The sequence below is a fragment of the Onychostoma macrolepis genome, chromosome 13 (assembly GCF_012432095.1).
Source record: "Onychostoma macrolepis isolate SWU-2019 chromosome 13, ASM1243209v1, whole genome shotgun sequence".
NCBI classification, from domain to species: Eukaryota; Metazoa; Chordata; class Actinopteri; order Cypriniformes; family Cyprinidae; genus Onychostoma; species Onychostoma macrolepis.
Genome location: NC_081167.1, coordinates 9802710 through 9822327, shown reverse-complemented (window position 1 = coordinate 9822327; position 19618 = coordinate 9802710). Strand labels below are relative to the sequence as shown.

Sequence of the window (19618 nt, the reverse complement as noted above, 5' to 3'; positions counted from 1 at the left end):
ATCTTTTCATTTCCCACAAATATAAACCCTGAGATTTAAAGGGCCACTAAACATTCATATCATGAAAATGAGCTATTCAGAAGAGTTGTCATTACAAATGATAATATAATGACATGTACACTCATGAACTTTTTTTTTTGTTCATTGCTGGTGCAGCATACTTAAAAAGCAATCGCTATGGAAACTGCTGCTAATGAGAATATTATGGGCACTGTCTTGTTTAAAGCATTGTGTTGTTACTGTGTCTTGCCACTTTCAAGTACACCGACAAGGTGATTTCTGCACACAGGATGTGACTGATTCTGATGACAAGCAAGGCCTTATCTCTAGCTCACACACACAGACATAACCTCACACCCACCACACACACACACACACACACACACACACACACACGCATACACACACACCGTCTCTGCCAGACTAACATAACACAACTGTAATGAGAATGAGAAGTGTAATATTCTTGCGGATCAAGGTTCCTCCACACATTTCTGGAATGATAATAGAATACAGTGCTTTTTGACACACACATCTGTGAGCTGGGAACCTAGCAGAGAAAGTGAGCGCACTTCTGATGTGTGCTGTGATGTATAGACTGACCTAACAAAGGACTGAGTGCTCACAGGAGCCGGACGGCTCTAATGGATGGAGAGAGAGAAAGAGAGCGAGGGCCTCATTTAGAGGAGGAAGGCTGTTTGCTCTGCCAATACGACACAGGGGGAGTGGACAGCCATTGATCTACAGCCGCAAATGACAGCTGAGAATTCAGCAATAATCATGACAAATGAGAGGAAGGGCCACAGGATGGTGGGGGAAAATGTCAATAATGCCAGCCCAAAAAGGAAGCCCAAGGTCGCAGGAATAGGGCACATTGTGTCTCTGTGCTTTGGACTGCACACACACAGAGAGAGAGAGAGAGAGAGAAGAAGAAAACCTGTCAAATGAATGGCCGTTCAATCAGTGATCCCGCTCAAATGTTGCTCGGCCTGTTATCTCAAGTCTCCATTGACCTTTACGTCATCTGGAGAATTGTGCTGTCTGTGTTCTTCATCTGTTTGCATGTTTCTAGTTTGTTTTGCACCTTTCTTGGAAAAATCTGCTTCTAAGGTTATTGAAAGGGGGCATTGAGAATTATGACAAGCTTGAATGTTGTTTAGTTTTGTCTTTTTACATGAGAAGGGGGACAGTTTACATCTAAATGGAAATGAATTTAAAACTGAACCGAAACATTTAAAGTTCAGCTATAAACGGTCTGAATTATTGGGATTTACTAAATAGAGAGTGTTTATGTTGCTTATGGAACTTGCATCAAAACCAGAAGTTTTCAAACAATAGATGAGTTGTTCACTTCATTATTTTGTTACTTCATGGAAACCCACATCGTGAAAGATTGTGCTGATAAATATGTTTATAATGCATTTTCAAATGTGTGACAAAAAATGGGCCACATAAATGTAACAAATTTTAAACCAGCCAGGAAAAATGCCAGTTTAATGTTTAGAATAATTGAATGTAATTCATATTTCTTGCATTTGAAGTCAGTGTTTACTATTGACTAGGGATGGGTACCGAGAACCAGTATTTTTTTATTTTTTTGGACCAGTACGTAATTGGGTCAATACTGGACTACCGATAAGCTTCAGGGCAAACGATACTGTTATCGATACTTGCGTTGTTTTATCTCTGTATACTTCAATGATAATGGCGAATTAGAAGCTGTTGTCAACTTTAATAATGATAACAAATGTTTCAAATCAGCATATTAGAATGATTTCTGAAGGATCATGTGGTAAGACTGGAGTAATGATGCTGAAAATTCAGCTTTGCATTACATCAATACATTTTATATTAAAATATAGTAAAATATAAAACAGTTATTTTAAATTGTAATTATTTTTTTTATTGCTACTGTTTTCCCTCTATTTTGATCAAACTTCTTTCAAAAACATTAAAAAAATTCTTGCTGACCCCAAATGTGGCACACATTTTCGGTACACACTGTTTACATTTTCTGAATGGTTCTAATATACTCTTGAATGTGGGAGAAACATCTAACGCCATACATTTAGTAGCTCACAGCACACCCATTGAAGGAGAAACATTTCTCTTTGTAGATTGGACTGAAACAATAATGATTAAATTGCCTGTGCAAATCAATGTGCCCGTGTGATAAGCAGTGATCAGTAATGGGGCTGTGTGCTCTTGCTGGAGGACTGCCGCCTCCTCTCTGCCTCACTGGATGAGGCATTTTCTAATCAGCTTTATCACTCATATCAGAATTTATCTTATTTGAGGAAAATGCCAATATATTAGCCCGGCGTGTATGATACACAAGGTGACCCTGCTGATTTAATGACATAATACATTATCCTTAATGAAGTCAATATCTTGTCTTTTAGCTGTCTGTCTATTGGGGCGATTAATTGCGGTGTCATTAAAGTTAGCTCTCTTTTCATTTGAGCCTGGCAAGTGGCATAAAACTAATGTTCTTAGTTATCAGCCACTGAAATAGAATGGAAGGTAGAGGAAATTACAGAGTGAGTGAGGGGGCTGCGCACGGCCTATAGCTGAGGCCGCTTTCAGCGACCTCAAGTATCCTGACTAATGCAGCATAACGCTGTTCACACACTGCAAAACTGCAGCCTTACAAATATGATTAATTTAAAAGATACACCTTTATTTTTTATACCCAAAACAAAGATTATATAAAAGTTCACTACAAAATGACAAAGAATGATACACAAATTTTGTGAACAAAAGACTTGTTTAACAGGTAATGCATGTTCGTAAAAAGTACTAAAGTAAATAGGCATACAGACGCATTTACACTTAAATGCATTTACATTTAAAACATGAATTTAGATTATTATCAGTAATGACATTTTTGCAATGTTAAAATTGTGGTCAAAAGCAAAAAGTGTGTGTTCCTAGGGCAGTACGACAGGTAAAATATTCTTCTCACAGATCCATTTATAAGTGTAATTACACTGAGTATCAGCCCACGATATTGAAGAAGACACAACACAGTTCTGTATTCTTCTTCCATTGGGTTGTCCAACACTCCAGAACCCAGAGGTCAGTGTGCTGCCATCAACCCATTTCCATATGCCCTCTTCATCAGCGTCAGTCAGACCAATCCAGACATTATTGGAACATGCTATTTTTTTCATAAACTCTTGTTCTTCTGTGCTGTTTATCATCAGCAGATCTGCTCCTCTCTCCGTACAGTTGATTCTGCTCTCAGTCCAGTTCTTCATCTCAGTGGACACATAGTAAAAACTAAACTTATAGTAAATCCATCCATTTTGGGTAAAGTTCCACAGCTCATTTTTCAGTTCGTCTAACTGTTTGTTTAGTTGAATTAGGTGGGTATTGTTGGTTAGTAGCTGGTGTGTCTCTTCTGTGAGGTTGGTGATCTTGATTAGTAGCACTATGACTGCAGTCAGCAGAAGAACACACAACAGCACCAAACACAATGTAGCTGCTCTGTATCCTCTGATCTTCTCAGAATCTCTTCCTGTGAGTTCAGATGACTGGGGTCTCATTTTGGTAGAGTCGGTGGTCTCTCTTCGCAATTTTGTTCTTATAATGTCAACATTTTCGTAGATGCTATCAGTGGTTTTTCCATCTTCTCCTTGCATTTTATGAGTTGTACACTTTATTCTTTTAGATAGTTTAAATGTTGTGAAGATACCAGCTGACTAGTAGCTCTTCTGGAGTGGACTATGTTGTGTTCCTCATCTGTGTTTGTTTGGCCAGTATTTATGCAAAAAGGAACTGTTTTTGTGTTTTGTGTTAATGTTTCTTGTAATTATGTGTAAAGGAACTTCAGCTGCAACAATGTGGATTGCATTCATTTAAATGTAAATGCACTGTATGTATTATTACAGAATCACTCAGTGTTTTTGTGTCAGGTCTTGAGAGGATTGTTCATTTTGAGCTTTGAATTTTTTTGCACCTTCTGAAATGTTCAGTGAGCTTCAGGTTGTTGCTGGTACATAGAAGGTCCAAACCGTTTAAACTTCAACAATTTCAACCTGGCAATATTCTAGACTCCCTGCAATGCTGCAATAGTTTCATTTAACTTTTGAAGTGACAGATGGTTTGCCACCAGTGCACTAACGTCAACAGTAAGTCTGTTTTTGTTTCCTTCAATACAAGTGTCCTCTTGCTGGGGTATATTTGGCTTTGAGGTAGCAACTTCATTTGGTTGATTCATACCATTGTTGATAGTGCCTGTTGGTTTCCATTGGTTTCAAGGTTAAACAATGGTTGGTTTGTCGTAGTATGAAAAGTCAACTTTTACTTTACATTACTTTGTTGGAAAAGTTAGTTTGACTTCTAGCATCTGATCACTGGCATACATAGTCTAAACTCCATTTTTTTTGTGCCACAGCTGTATGAATTATATATTATTTTTGTCTTTTGTTCCTGTAAGCGGTCAGTCTTTCCAACATTTACAGTATCTTCAAGTCCAGTAGATGCTATCTACAATGTTTGCTTTCCAGAAAAAGAGGTGAGAGGGTGCACTCGTGGGATCATATTTTGGAATATCTGCTGTTTATGCTTCAATTTCAAGGTCAGAGCACCACTGCTTCATCACAAAGGATGATTGACAGTCTTCAGAAGGCTGTGGGTATGAAATACAGCACTTGGCCGTGACTGCGCGTGTTAAAAAGGACACGTGCTGCTAGCGTCTTCCTTCCAAAGTCACACCAGACTGACAGCGCTGGACGCAATATTAATCACAGCACAGTGACAACCGCCCCAGGGCACAAACTGGCAGTGACTGACCAAAACAAATCAAGGCCCACATGTTCTGTTGTCATTACATTGCACACGCTTGAGTCATGGGGTTTATCACACCAGACGATGATTAATGCTCTTGAAATTATTGACCGTTTATGGCCTCGACAGTTCAGGATGGACGTTATGTCGTTTTTGGCGATTAAACATCAATGTTTTGTCAATATGCCTTTCACAAGATGCTCCGAGGGTCAGAGCGGTTTGTTCTTTGATGTTTCGTTTAGTAATTTACACCCAGTGCACAAATGGGGAAAATCGGCACTAGGATGGCAAAGTAAGCCAACCATTTTGCATAGGAGCGTGAAAGGAGCGTGAAAGGTGCACCTGTGGCACAGAGGTTTTGAGAAAACAAGCTCATGTGACACAAAGCTCTGCCCTCACGGACCCCCTTGCCTCCCCCCTGCCCGGCACTGAAACAAGCAGACTGGATGGGGGTAATTTACAACGTGTTATCTTTGTCTATAGCGGCCAGATGATATGAAGTAAATCAAGGTAGGAGTAATGAAAGACTGAGAATTTATTCCTGCTAGCACATTTTAAGTGTAGTATCCGTTACGGTGGCATTGCCTGAAGACCCTGAAATGAGACGGGGTTGTTGAAGGGCAATAAAGCAGCAGCAGGGCTCATGTTAATGCTGTCTGTCTGGGGTTAGTAATTGGGTTGCGCTGATGAGTTGCGCTGGAAGACAAAGTGTAAATCCAAACGGTTGCTGTAAATCTGGTATTGTTGGAACAAGGTGCAATCCCAACAAATATTGATCCAGCCCAGTGGCTAGAGGAGGGGAGGGAGCTGTCGTTACCCACGTAGCTTCAATTACTTTAGTCAAAGTAGCATGCTGTGGGACCCTGTCGTCATGACATCAGGTGGGCCGTCCCTGCCGCCCACTGTCTCAATTCCTGTCTGGTATCCTGAAGATCATTTGCCAGCGGTGGTTTGGTTAAGGAAGGTCAAAAGTTGGCAAGTAAAAGTTTATGTGTGCTGTTTTTTTTTGTTTTTTTCTGTTTTCTAGTTCCCAAGTCCTTTAAATCAAGGGTTACTCATCCTGGTCCTGGAAGGCCAGTGTCCTGCAGTGTTTAGCTCCAACTTGTCCCATCATACCTGTCTGGAAGTTTCTTATAATCCTGGAGACCTTGGTTACTTTAGTTTAGAGGTTGTAGATGTTTTTATTTGAGGTTGGAGCCAAACACTTCAGGACAGTAGACTTTTAGGAGCAGGACTAGACACCCCTGCTTTAAAGGAAGATTTTACCCAAACGTTTTGGCACCATTTACTAATTTTCATGCCAGTCCAATCCTGTATGACTGAATCTTCTGCAGAACAAAGAAATTTTGCGGAAAGATATTTTGAAGAATGTCTCATATGAAGCGTTTTTGCCACTACAGTGAATGTCTTTGTTGCTTTGGACATAATATTGCATGATTAAGCAGTTGAAACTTTCTTGAGAATATATTAAAGGGGTGGTTGATTGCAATTTCACTTTTTTAATGTTAGTTAGTGTGTAATGTTGATGTTTGAGCATAAACAATATCTGCAAAGTTGCAGCGCTGAAAGTTCAATGCAAACAGAGATATCGTCTTTTCAAATTCTGGAAGTTTAATGCTTACAAAAACGGCTGGTAAGGGAATATAACGAACTACTTCCCGGGTCTGATACGTCACGGACCCAGATAAACCCCGCCCTCGGGAACATGTAAGGAAGGGGGCGAGGCCATGCTGTGCTGCTTTAGAGAAGAGGAAGAGAAAACTAGGGGTGCACGTAAAAATCTATTCATATATGAATCGCGATTCTGTCTTCTAACGATTCTAATGGATTCACAAGTTTCAAAATTAATGTTCTAAAACAGCCGTTCTTAATACTGTTCCTCGCGTCGCCCTGCTCTGCATCTCTCTCTCTCTCATTCAGATCGTCAGATCAGCTCCAACAAACTGTTCCAATTATACATTTTCACATAGCAATGAGAAGCGTTATACATGGACGCGTGTGCAGTTGCCGTACTGTATTAAAGCTTTAATCAGAATAAAACCGTATATTAAAAGCTAACATAAGCAGTAGCATAATAACAGCGTATCTAAAAGTATGAGACAACAAACAAACAAACATGCCATTAAGAGCCGGGCTTGCACAGGTTCTGCGCGATCCTCTTCACTAATATCCTCTGCGTCTCAATCGGACTCAAATTGATAAGCAATATAGACGACGCCATTGTTTACAATACAACTGGAGCACATGCCGCTGAGCTGAGGGGCGGGATATTTAGACGCACGCTCGGTGGTTTAGTGAATCACAACACACTGAGCCAGCTAACCAATCAGAGCGTATTTCTGAGGGAGGGTCTTCATAAAAACAGGAAATAATCGAGGCGTTTGTCAGAGAAGGGACAGAGCGGTGTGGAATAAAGGTAAATTATATGAAAAATAATGCATTTTTAAAAAAAATAAAGCATGAACACATGTTAGACTGCACCCATAAACAAAATCAAGCCTAGAAAAAAAACAGTAAACCACCCCTTTAATTTGTGTTCCACAGAAGAAAGTAAGTCATACAGGTTTCTAGTGACAAGAGGGTGATTTAAATAACTGAATATTTATTTTAGAGTCTTTCTTTCTTCAGTCGAAAGGAAATTAAGGTATTTGAGGAAAAAAATCCAGGATGTTTCTCCATGTAGTGGACTTCAATGGGAGCCAACAGGTTGAAGGTCCAAACTGCAGTTTCAAAGGGCTCTACATGATCCCAGCCGAGGAATAAGGGTCTTATCTAGCGAAATGATCGATCATTTTCTAAAAATTTTTGAAAATATTGTTTTTAACCACAAATACCTGTCGTTCTCTAGCTCTCTGAAGCACGTATATGACTTCACGCATTATGTAGTCATTTTGGAAAGGTCACGCGTGATGTAGGTGGGAGTACCGACCCAGTGTTTACAAGTGTGGAGAAGGAGGACCGTTCAAAAGCTGTTGTATGTAGAATGACACACATTTATGTCTTTTGTATCAGTTTATTATTTAAAAGTATCAGTTTATTGTTTATTGTGCGTATTTAAATCTTTTGAAATCTAGGCCTAAAAGATTTCTTCCGCTAGGAAAAAAACATGACCTTTCCAACATGATTTACGTAATGCGTGAATTCATGGACGTGCATCGCAGAGCTAGTGCAATTTAATTCTTTTAGAAAATGACTGATCATTTTGCTAGAAAAGACTCTTATTCCTTCGGCTGGGATCGTGTAAAGCCCTTTGAAGCTGCAATTTGGACCTTCAACCTGTTGATCCCCATCGAAGTCCATTATATGGAGAAAAATCCTGGAATTTTTTCCTCAAAAACCTTAATTTATTTTCGACTGAAGAAAGAATGACATGAACATCTTGGATGACATGGGGGTGAGTAAATTACCAGGAAATTTTTATTCTGAAATGAACTAATCCTTCAAGGCATACTCTCTTCACTCAACAGCCATTTTAGACCAGACTGAAACAGCAACATTGGCTCAAAACATTATTTTCAGAATGTTAGCTTTTAGAGCTGGACTATCTGTTTGTGCAACCAATGAGAGACAGACGTAGTGTTCTGGAACCCTGTTCTTGTAATTCTGTTTACAAGGATTCTATTTACAAAAACAGTGTGACTTCATAAACCATGGCACAATCACATATCGAAGCTGATCCTATACATATAATCTTTTGCTTTTAAGCTAAATTTCAGACTTTGTTATTCTTATGGCCAGTCTGAGTATGTGTGATCCAGTCAGACAGCTTATCGTCGCATATTTCCTATCTGGCTTGACAAGCTGGTGGCAGGAAGTGCTCCCTGCCTTCACGGCAACCAGTGGTGTTGGGCATCAGTGACAGCCCATGTCCTGTTCCAGAATGAATATGTTAATGCGACGGGATGTAGCTTTTCATTAGATGGAAACTTAGCCCTCTCTCCTTGACTAAGGCCTCTGTGTGCCTATTTCATGAGGGAAATGGTTTGAGGAGTAATTTGGAAAGCTGCAGTGACGTGCTGAGGAAATGAAGCCTGAGCATGTTTGACAAATAGAAAAGGTCATGTCTGTTTCAGTCTCAGTCACCTGGTCTTCTCCTCCCCACCTGTCTGTCCCATGCACTCATCATCACATTCTTCGGACACATGTTATACAAGCTAGCCGTATACCGCTAATGTCAGGCAAACATAGTATCTGATCTGCTTAGTGTAAACTAGATATTACATCCTGATAGCAAGATAGAAAGACCTTGTTTCAAATGCTTCAAATGCTAGAAATGATCGTCCTTACTGCAACATTTGTCATGTTGCGAAATGTTTGCTAACATTCCTGTCTCAACGGTAGCTACTCAGCTGATGCAGGACCCCCTGAAATTGCACAATGTTTGACTACAAAAAGGTTTTTATGCAATACTAAAGTTAAGAAATATTAGAAATGTATTATTTACCTGTTCAAAATGATTGAATGGAGAAATTTTTTTGCGTCCAGATAGTGTAATTACGACATTACCAGCAGGGGTTAATGTAATGCTAACCAGCCAAGTTTAAAAAATTTTCCTTGGTTACTGTCAACACTGATGTTTTCTTTCGAATCCTTCTCACAACATGCTACCATTGTTTTGGCTAATGAGCCAAAACAACATATTTTCCTATGCGTTGACTCAGTATTGGTTAACTGTTCCACATCAAACTGTTTAAAACTTCACAGGCGGAATATCACTTCACAGCTAGTCAGATCAAGCGTGACTGCGCAGCTCACTTCCTGTTTCCTGTGTCTGTCTGGGAGGGGAAAGGGAAGGTGAGGTAAGATGATGGCTGCGGCCTGGCGCAAGATTAAACAGCTCGCTGTAGAGACCATTAATAATGCTCATATTTTGGAACTGCTCAGTGCTTACAGAACCAGAGGCATTTAATCTTATTTGAAGAAAAAAATACGAGGACCAGGGAGATAGGGGGGAAAAAAGTAAGGTCAACAGGGAGAAGCTCATCCATTTTTTCTCCGTGCTGTTCAGAGTGATAGGCCCAGGTTTTCCAAGGTAGTGCATTTGTCTGTCAGAAGTGCTGGCTGGCGCGGTGATTTACTTTCTGTCAGATGATGCTCATGTCCAGCTGAAGCTGCTGCCTGGCTGGATATGGGGAAATTTGTTACCTTTCGCTTTGACAGGGAGATAATTGCTGATGGTTAACAGAACTGTGTGGAATCCAAAGGGTTTGGAAGCGAGTAATAGGAAATACACTCCGGCTTTTCACGAGCTCTCTCAAAGAGCCTCTTTCTCTGTAATATTACCTGCTTAACCTCACCTCCTTCCAGGATGAATGAGACCCTTAATAGGCCAACGGTCACAGTGGAGATTAAATCCTAAATTACCCCTCGGAAAGACAAGTGTTAGGACATCCAAGACAGCCCCCGCTCTCACCTCTAGCCTTAATTCGGCTAAAATGCCTAAATTACTGGCCCTATTTCACTGCTTCATCCCCCAGTTCTATACAGCAGACCTTCACCTGTCTGTCCTAACCGGTCCATCTGAGCTAAGGATACCATCTTGTGCTCGGATCAGGAGGGTTGTCAATCAGCTGTCCGAGCTGCCAGCGGCATATCACAGGAGGAGTTAAAGAGGAGGCGGAACAGAGCCTGTGATGTGATGGGCCGAAAGGAGAGTGATTGACAGGTTAAGCCTCCATTTAATTGTCTACCCCTCCTTACATTTCAACAGCTTGTAACAGCCGAGGTTAAAAACACAACTCCATAGACAAAGACATTGCTTTCGGCTGTGTGCGGAATTTTTCAGAGGACAGTTTAAATGCCACGCCAACATGGAAACAGACACTATTTGACCCCCTTTACTGTTTTACTACATGTACTCGGTTCATTGGTGCTTGTTACTGAAAAGTAAGTATTCATAATATTGCATCAAAAAGTAGGAACTTCGTCCACCTCAGAAACAACTTCCATTTTTTCTGACTTCAACAGTGCCTTTTATTGTTCAATGTCTGTTCTGGCAATACCCACTTCTCACTGTCCCGTCCATTTCTGCCGGGTAAAATTAAGCTCCTCTCCCAACTTTTGGTCTCTAATTTTTTTTAATACAGTGTCATATTATGGAAATAAAATGGGTTACAAATGTTTTTTTGTTTGTTTGTTTGTTTTTTTTATGTTGGCTTTACCCTGAAATAGCGATCAGATTGGAAGTGTGTGAACCTGCATGCAAATACATAAATCAGACTTTCTCAGATGAATTTTAAAAATGGCTTGCACACCTTTAAATCAAAACTTAAAACATCATCTTAGTGTGGGTCTTTAATGTATTATTCTAATTTTATGTATGTTGTTTTATAGACAGTTATAGATTCTTTTTTTTTCTTTTTTTTTTCTTTTTTTTTTTGAGCTTCCTGATCTGTACAGCACTTTGGTTAACCTTGGGTTGTTTTTAAATGTGCTTTATAAATAAATAGTGCTGTCAATCGATTAAAAAATTTAATCGTGTTAATCACAGTCATGGACTGTGATTAATCATGATTAATCACAAATTTAAAATACTAGGATTTACCTGTAAATGTATTGAAAAAGAACTGCATGACAAACTATTTTAAGGAAACAGAACCTTTCACACTTCCGCCAGGTATGAGACATAATCCTTATTATTCTTGTTTTTATTCAGCCATTATCAGCCTTTATACTGGCAATAAAACGTTTAGCAAGCCACATCACTTCAATCCCAGTATACATTTACCCAACTATTATCAAAAGTATTTCTAAATAAATACAACAAAACATTTCTTGCGACCTTACGTGAAGTACTATGACAAAATGCATTATGAAGAAGAATTGGATCTGTTCTGCAGCTGCATTAGAGCTAACATTAGCATCATGCTACTTAAGACAATTTGAGATTAATAGTACACTTTTACTCAGAACTCACTTCAAACCACCATTGAGTGTTTGTAATAACTTCCTTTACGATCACATGTGGAATTTGGTCGTTTACTGTTGTTAAATTATGCTATTTATAACCTTTTATATCACTGCACAAATTAGCATTTCAGATGTACACATTCCACTCGAGAAAATCACATACAAATATCCTATCGTAATCGTGTGTTTATTATCTTATATAATCTATAGTGGCTGTTGTCGTGTTTATTTCTGCTGTGTAAAAGCCTTAACATGTATGCTCTGGCTGAAACTCACGTTGTTTGTGATGTTACAACTGCCTCTCCGTTCTTAAGTTGCCAGGTGTGTTACATTCCAAATATAATACACATTAGTAGAAGGATCTATTTTAATTTTTATTTGTCTATATACACTTTGGGCGGCCGCCGTACATTATAAAAGTAGCCCAAAAAACCGCAAACCACGGCTCTGTAATTTTTCCCGCGACTGTATTTTCAAAATTGCCCACTTGTGCCGTTGCCCTGGCAACACTGGCTCGCTGTACCCTCATCACACAATGATAGATAACCTTGCGCGCTGCGATGATGGGAAGAAGTTGGCGAAGAAGTTACATATTATGAACTGGTCAGTGGAGGAGACTGAATATTTACTTAATATTTGCTTTAAAGGGGTCAGCGGATGCCCATTTTTCACAAGTTGATATGATTTTTTAGTGTCTTAATGAAAAGTCTATAATGTAAAAAACACCCTTTTTAACCTGTCAAAATCAGCTCTGTTTTCAGCAAGCTGTTTTTTGGTCCATTTTGCTTTAAATGCTAATGAGCTCTGCTGAGTGATGAGCAGACTGTACACTTCAGACGCAAAACTAAATAGGAAATATATTAGAAAAGGCGATTTGCAAAGATTCATAAAAACCCTTATACTCACTTCTTCTGTAGATGAAGCTGGATCACGAATGATTTGCGCGAACATAGACACATTAGGCAGATCGTGATCGGCGCATTCCATTAAAAAAAACTAAAGTAAAGTTAATCCTCTGCGTCTTCAGCGGCTCAGATGTCGGGAGTAAATGATGATTGCTATATTCATTATTACATCCAACAACCAAACACCTCAATCGCTTAATCGGAGACATCTTGTCTTCCCCTGCACTGGAGTTGACACAATGGCGGTCAGACTGTTTACAGCTCACTCAGTTCACTCAGCTCACTCAGGGTGGGTCTAAGGTAAGACGGCCTTGTCAATCAACTATTGTGGGAGCGATCTGTGCAGAACTACGTCATTCTGACAGGAATCTCAGAACAGCCTGATTTGAGAAAGGGCATTTTAAAATAGACATTAAAAAAAAAAAAAACACTGGGTGGATTTTTATCATTATAGGATGGATGTGTACTAGGGGTGTCCCTGACTAAGGATTTTCATAGTCGAATCAGAATTTTCTAATCATGCCGATAGTCAACTGATAGTCAAATCATATATTTGGGGGCGGGGCAAAATACATTATCAAGAGTCAAGTCAGACATTCAACAGTCATAAATACACAGGGAAAATGTGTAACGGACGCCTCCCAGATACAAACGGGGTAAGTAATGTTTTATGTTTTGATTAAAAGATAGTTAACATTAAACGTCAGCGAAACCCTTAAGAATTCACAATTTTTTTTTACAATAGTGCTCTCATTATAACGTTATGTATATGACAGTAGTTATTAAAGTTCTGCATTTCTGTTTTGAGCTGCTCGTGCTGAAGACGACCAGTAGAATGAAGCATATGATAGCAGGTTTTTAATCAATGGGATTTAACTCATTTATCTCACATAGAATACGCTTCGTTATTTATATAACACAACGTTAATGTTAAGACTTATAGGCTATCTGCACAAAATGCCCCGAATGCACATGAACGCATCTGCGCGGCTCTGAATGAACTCCTTTTGTGGACGCGTTCTTCACACAATAACGTGCAGAAACACAACTAAACACTAAAAAATCACAGCGTTTTATTATAATAGTGTTCTCATTATAGTGCTATGTATATGACAGTGCCAGTCATAGTTATTAATATTCTGCATTGTTGTCCTGCTCGCACCGCGTGGTGAAGAGATAATCACCGTATAGTACTACAATGAAGTGCTTTACTGTAGCATAATTCAACCAAATGCATCTTATACGAGATAAATAATATATACACGATATAAATAAACCCTACCTGATGGGAAAAAAATGAAGTCTTCCACTCTACCTGTGTCAATTTGAGTCTTGTTAAAGATTTAAATCCCTACTGCCAAGATGCTCCTCTGTCAGTGACGGATTAGAAAGCGAAACTTTAAACTATAGGGGAAGTTGGATTTATTCACACACGTTAAAATATTTATTTAAAGCTTCTTTCTTTTAAGATTCTTATTTACAGCATTATCATAATAGGCTGTATGTTGACTTATTGGGAGAAAACCGGTAGTTCGATGTGGAATCTGACACTGAGCACCCCCATATAGCCAAAATGGCATGATCATAACACCCTGCGAATATTCGACTGTGAGATTGGGAGTCGAATCAGGCTCCTCGAATCGAAACATCGAATCGTCGACTATTCGGGGACACCCCTAATGTGTACACACACTTCCAACACACATTTATGTTCAAACAACTTGTAAAGTGAATTTTGCATCCGATGACCCCTTTAAAAATATGTCAGCTGCCTTCTTTTTTTTATATATGACATAGAAGCAAAAACTACAGTTATACTTATGGTAACATCGGTGTCATTATTGCTTTGGCTTTATCATTTTATTAGTGCTGCCAAACGATTAATCGCAATTAATCGTATCCAAAATAAAAGTTTTTTTTTTACATAATATATGTGTATGTACTGTATATATCTATTATGTCTATATAAATACACACACATGCACGTATATATTTAAAAATGCTATATTTATATATGAAATATATTTATCTGTAATATAAATAATATAAATATAATTATATACATGTAAATATTTTCAAAATATATACTGTATGTGTGTGTATTTATTTAGACATAATAAATATACACTGTACATACACACATATTATGTAAACAAGAACTTTTATTTTGGATGCGATTTAATCACAATTAATCGTTTGACAGTACTATTATAAAATGTGGTGACTGGGAACTGTGCATTTTCTTTAGAGTCCATATAATGCGCGTGTTAATAAATATGCAAATCAGTTTGCAAAGTTTAGGGTTCACATAAAGAGAAATTTCAGAATCTGAAATCAGATTGGATTCATTAGGATTTATGGAAATTAGCCCAAATAAACAAACCTGCTTTCAGAGAAATCATCCTGAAATGGCTTTCTTACTGTAATTTTTTTTTTTTTTTTGGGAGACTTTTAGATTTTAGCATTTAGAAAATAGCACACTACAAGTTTAATTGCATGATTAGATTTTCTAAAATGTGTATATTCCTTTTTTTATTTAAAAAGTTACAATGGCCAGATGTGACTAGAAAATATTACAAAAAAAGATTGTTTTTCTTCTATACAGAAATGTATAATTATTTACCAACAATGCAATGAATCCTCATTCTATTCCTGACAGGCGATTCAGTTTGAAGAAAAGTGCCGCCAATCTCATTTGACCCTGCATCATATTTTGCCTGTGACAATGAGAGTAATAGAAGATATTGATTGGCAGGGCAGTTAAGTTGTCATTGCCGCCATTTAATGTGTCACGGGGAGCAGTTAAATTGTCAGAAATCACTGAAGGACTCCCTTCGTGCTTGATATTGCTCCATAAAAGTCTTCCACATGTAAATTGGAGGAAATTTTAAGAATGTCACCATCTGTGGACTCCGGCACTTATTTTCACCAGTTAAAGACTGTATTATATTTGTTTTTGTTCCTTAAATATAGTTATTGAAAGATGTTTTTTTTTTTTCCCCCATCCAGTGCCAGATATGTTTTTGTTGAAATCGTACCAGTTGACATGTATGTGCTGGCAGATCTGGCCAAGAGAAGCTTTAATCCATTAGTGTGTGGTCTGTTTCTCAGAATGGGCGGCTGTGCTGCACTGTGTATATGGTCAGCAGTGGGGTCCGTGCTAAAGCGTGGGTGGTAAGGCGCCTCCGGCATATTGGCAACCGGTTGGGCCGTTTGTAGCCAAGTGAGCTGAGCCTGTGGCTATTTGCTGGGCAGAAGGAGGTCCACTGTGGCTCTCTTCGAGAAGAGCAGGGTACAGGCCACGCTCCACAAACTTGAGAGAGTGGTTTCTGGTGTTGCTCCTGTCCACTGGCTGTTTGCTGAACCCTTGATAACCTCAGCCTGCTCTTGTGTGTACTCAGTGAATGATGCAATAATCAATACTCACTGGAAACACAGGGTCCGAGGAGAGAAGCCTGCTCAATCAGCAGTTGGTGGGAAGAGACACGGTCGTGAGTGTTTTAATCAGTGTAAACACATTTCACCTCGCCTGCCTTCCAATGGATTATTCCAGAGCATATTTTTTGCTAGTATTAACATTCAAATGGCTTGTGCTTGCATCTAATACAGAACAAAATAACTTTTGGGTGTCATAGATGAGAACACTTTAAAACTGCAGTGTGTCATTCATTTCTGTTTGCTAGCACCAAACAAAGGCGCAAAAATAACTAGACTTTGCATTTTCTAAATAAATAAATTTACTTGTCCAAAACTCACCATTGTTAAAGTATTCTGGATGCAGGGGGTTGCTATGCAGTTGCTGAGGTGTTGCCATGTAGCTTCTAGGGTGTTCTGGGGGGATGCTTACTAAAAGCATATACACACCTCCAAATCTCAAATATGATATTCTCGCAAACTACTTAAAGGCTGGAATACACTACGTATCATACATTTGGCAACTTTGTATGGTTACTGAGTTAAGCTGGGCATCATACACTAAAAGACTTTCAAATCATTCCGAACACAACAAACTCTCAAAGAAGCATGCGCCTCATTGCATGATAATGTTCTAAAATTGGCTCAAAATATCAAACACGTTCTATATCAGGGTCATTCCAAGTCAATTCAACCAGAGGTCCCCAGCTCAAATTTTGGATTCTGTTAATATTTTTTTTTCTGTAGATAGACAAACATATATAGTGATGAAAGCCAAAATATTAAATGTCACAGATGTGTATTTACAGAGTAATCCAATGTTTTATAGAGGGGGGTCAATAAGACTTTTTTCACTGGAGATTCCAAGCCAAATTAGAGGGGTGTAAAAATGACTTTAGAAAGCTGGCAGCATCTTTTTATTTTATTTTTACACACAGATTGGTAGGTCTGTTAGTAAAATCTGATTACTTTGGCACTTTTTTTGTTTTATTATATGCTAACGGTGACAGTTCAAAAACAGCAAAAAATAACTTCGTTTCTTTTTTTAAATTTTTATTATTTCTCATGCCTATTACTCAAGAAGTAATAAAGATATCTTAATATTCTTTTAAATTCTGGTTCTTAAAAAAACTTTCCTTTTGGTAACTTCGTTTTAAAGGCCCTCAGTGGTCCAGTCCCAGATATATGGAGATGTTAATGCAGCTCCATGAGTAAATTGGTAAAGAGTTCACATTTTCAGTGGTCAAAAACCACAATGTGGGTCACTTTGCGTGAATCTGATACATTTTCTTTTAAAGAGGAATATCTAAAGAACAAATGTGACATTAATGATGTAAAAACTAGAAATTTATCTTTTTTCCCCCCACATCAATCTACACACCATACACCATATTGACAAAGCAAAAACAGAATTGCCACAACTTTGTAAATGTATTAAAAAAAAAAAACTGAAACAAGTACATTGCATAAGTACCGGCGAGTCTCAGAAACTAAATAATGTTTGGGTGCTTTTTCGAAGGGGAAAAAAAAGTCGCTAAAGAGGTCTGCAAAGTTGCTAAGTTGACAACATTGTGCATCTCCATTTCTCCAACTACAGTTTAGGCCACGGGTCAAACAGAAAATGCGCGCTGCGTTAATAAAATTAGTGCCGTTAAAATGAATTTGCGTTAACTTCGACAACATATATATATATATATATATATATACACGTCTATATATACGTCTATATATATAATACATATATACACACACACATATACTCAAAATGGGGGCAAATGTCACTTAAGTTAAAACACCCTAAGTGATCATTTGTTTATAATCATGACAACTGGTTTTCTTAACTTTATAGTTTGTTGTAACTAGTTCCTGATTTATAGATATGACTTGTGTCCCTTCAGCAATCCAAGAGTGTATGGGTTTTTTTAACCATTTTTCTTCCACAAAGTTATAGCTACAAGCTGCATAATTTGAAGGATAGGCCTAATAAATATTCGTAGCAACAATCCGACTCAAACTCATGCAACTAGAAGTTGATATGTTGGGCTGATTAAACAAACAGGCGATGTTTTGCTTGTCTAATGGTACTTCAGTATCATAAAAGATATTCACATCAACTATTCAGTGACCTTCATTTCTTTACAGTATTCGTCTCAAAATGATTGATGAATTCAAACAACAGGAATATGTTTTTCCCCCACTTTGCCAGCCTGCAGAGACTGGCTAAAGAGACAGGTCACATTAGGCAGGCTGAACAGATGTAGAGACAGCACAGTTAGAGAGTGGGAAATCTGGCAGCCAGAACTGGTCTGGGGATTGGGGAATACGACTCTATAATAGCTGGTCCTGGGTCAGAGAGCGCTCTCTGCTTCTGTCCTCCTGTGTGTTAACTAACAGTCACTAGTCCCAGCGCCAATGACCAGAGAGGAGGAGAATTAAAGCCGAGATGCACAAACCTCTCACCTTTCACCTCTTAACCCCAAATGTGCACTCGTCAGCACAAACGCAAGATGCGTGATTGCATGTCTGTCTTCAAAGTGCTGGAATGTGCAGCAGTCTTGCATTCTTGTTTTTAATTTGATCAAATTAATGAGGTCTATAATGATTCTTCAGCATTTCATGACTTAAAGGGATCGTTCACCCATGTCAATTCTGGCATCGTTTATTCACCCTCATGTCATTCCAAACCTGTACAACTTTCTTCTGTAAAAATGCTAAAGATATTTTAATGTTACCTGTGTTTTTTTCTAAAACGACACTGGTCCCCTTTAATTTGAATTACCAAAAAAAAAAAAAACATATATATATATAATAAAATAAAATTTGAAAAAAATTAAATAAAATTAAATAAATATAAAACAAAAATAACCCAAACTTTATAGTTTGTTTTATAACCTAATTTGTTTATATATATATATATATATTTATTTATTGTTATTTATAATATATAATATTCTTGTTTCTCATAAGAATGGTAGTCTGGGGTTTGGAATGACATGAGGCTGAGTAAATGATGACAATTAAAATTTTCAGGTCAACTGTCCCTTTAACAGAATATTAAAGGGAAAGTTAGTCAAAAAAAAAATTCCCCAAATACATGTCATTGGTTGAATTTATGTTATTGGGTTGCATTTCTGTTGGATTAAGTATTTTGAGAGCGTCACAGTGTTTGAACCCAGTCTCATTACATTTGCAGGCCACTTTCTCTTGTTGTCTTTCTGTAGGTAGCAGTATTTACTTATTGCATGCTACTTGTGTTCAGTTCTTGATCTTTGAGGCACATTTGGAGCATTTAGAGCAGCGGTAGTCTCAGACAGCAAGCTGTCCCTGTGCTTCCTGCAGGGGCCTGCGGTTGGGTTAGCACCATTAATGAAGGGTGCCTTTAAGAAGTCTCCAGCGAGCAGCCAGGCATTACAGATTAGGTCAGTGGAACGGCTAGCGGGTTGAGCATGATGGATGAGGGGGAGAATGAGTTTCTGCCGTGCAGTATTGTGAAATCTTTTCATTGTCACCGACGGGCCTATGAGGTTCTGACGAATGAGGGAGCAAGTGTCAGAAACGCCCTTCCCCTACTCCCCGCAACGCTTTTAATATCTCCCGGA

General features: G+C 38.4%; 2 protein-coding genes across 4 annotated transcripts in view; one reads left to right on the top strand and one right to left on the bottom strand.

Moving 5' to 3' along the window:
- lrmda (leucine rich melanocyte differentiation associated) overlaps positions 1-19618 on the top strand; it is a 286940-nt gene that overhangs the window by 153236 nt on the left and 114086 nt on the right. The window lies entirely within an intron of this gene.
- Positions 2825-5166, bottom strand: LOC131551905 (CD209 antigen-like protein E). Its single transcript, XM_058795122.1, has one exon. The coding sequence runs from the start codon at positions 3642-3644 to the stop codon at positions 2931-2933; it is 714 nt and encodes a 237-aa protein (XP_058651105.1). The 5' UTR covers positions 3645-5166; the 3' UTR covers positions 2825-2930.

Excerpts from the sequence above, each read along its gene's own strand:
- LOC131551905 (XM_058795122.1), bottom strand. The coding sequence starts at position 3,644 with ATGCAAGGAGAAGATGGAAAAACCACTGATAGCATCTACGAAAATGTT.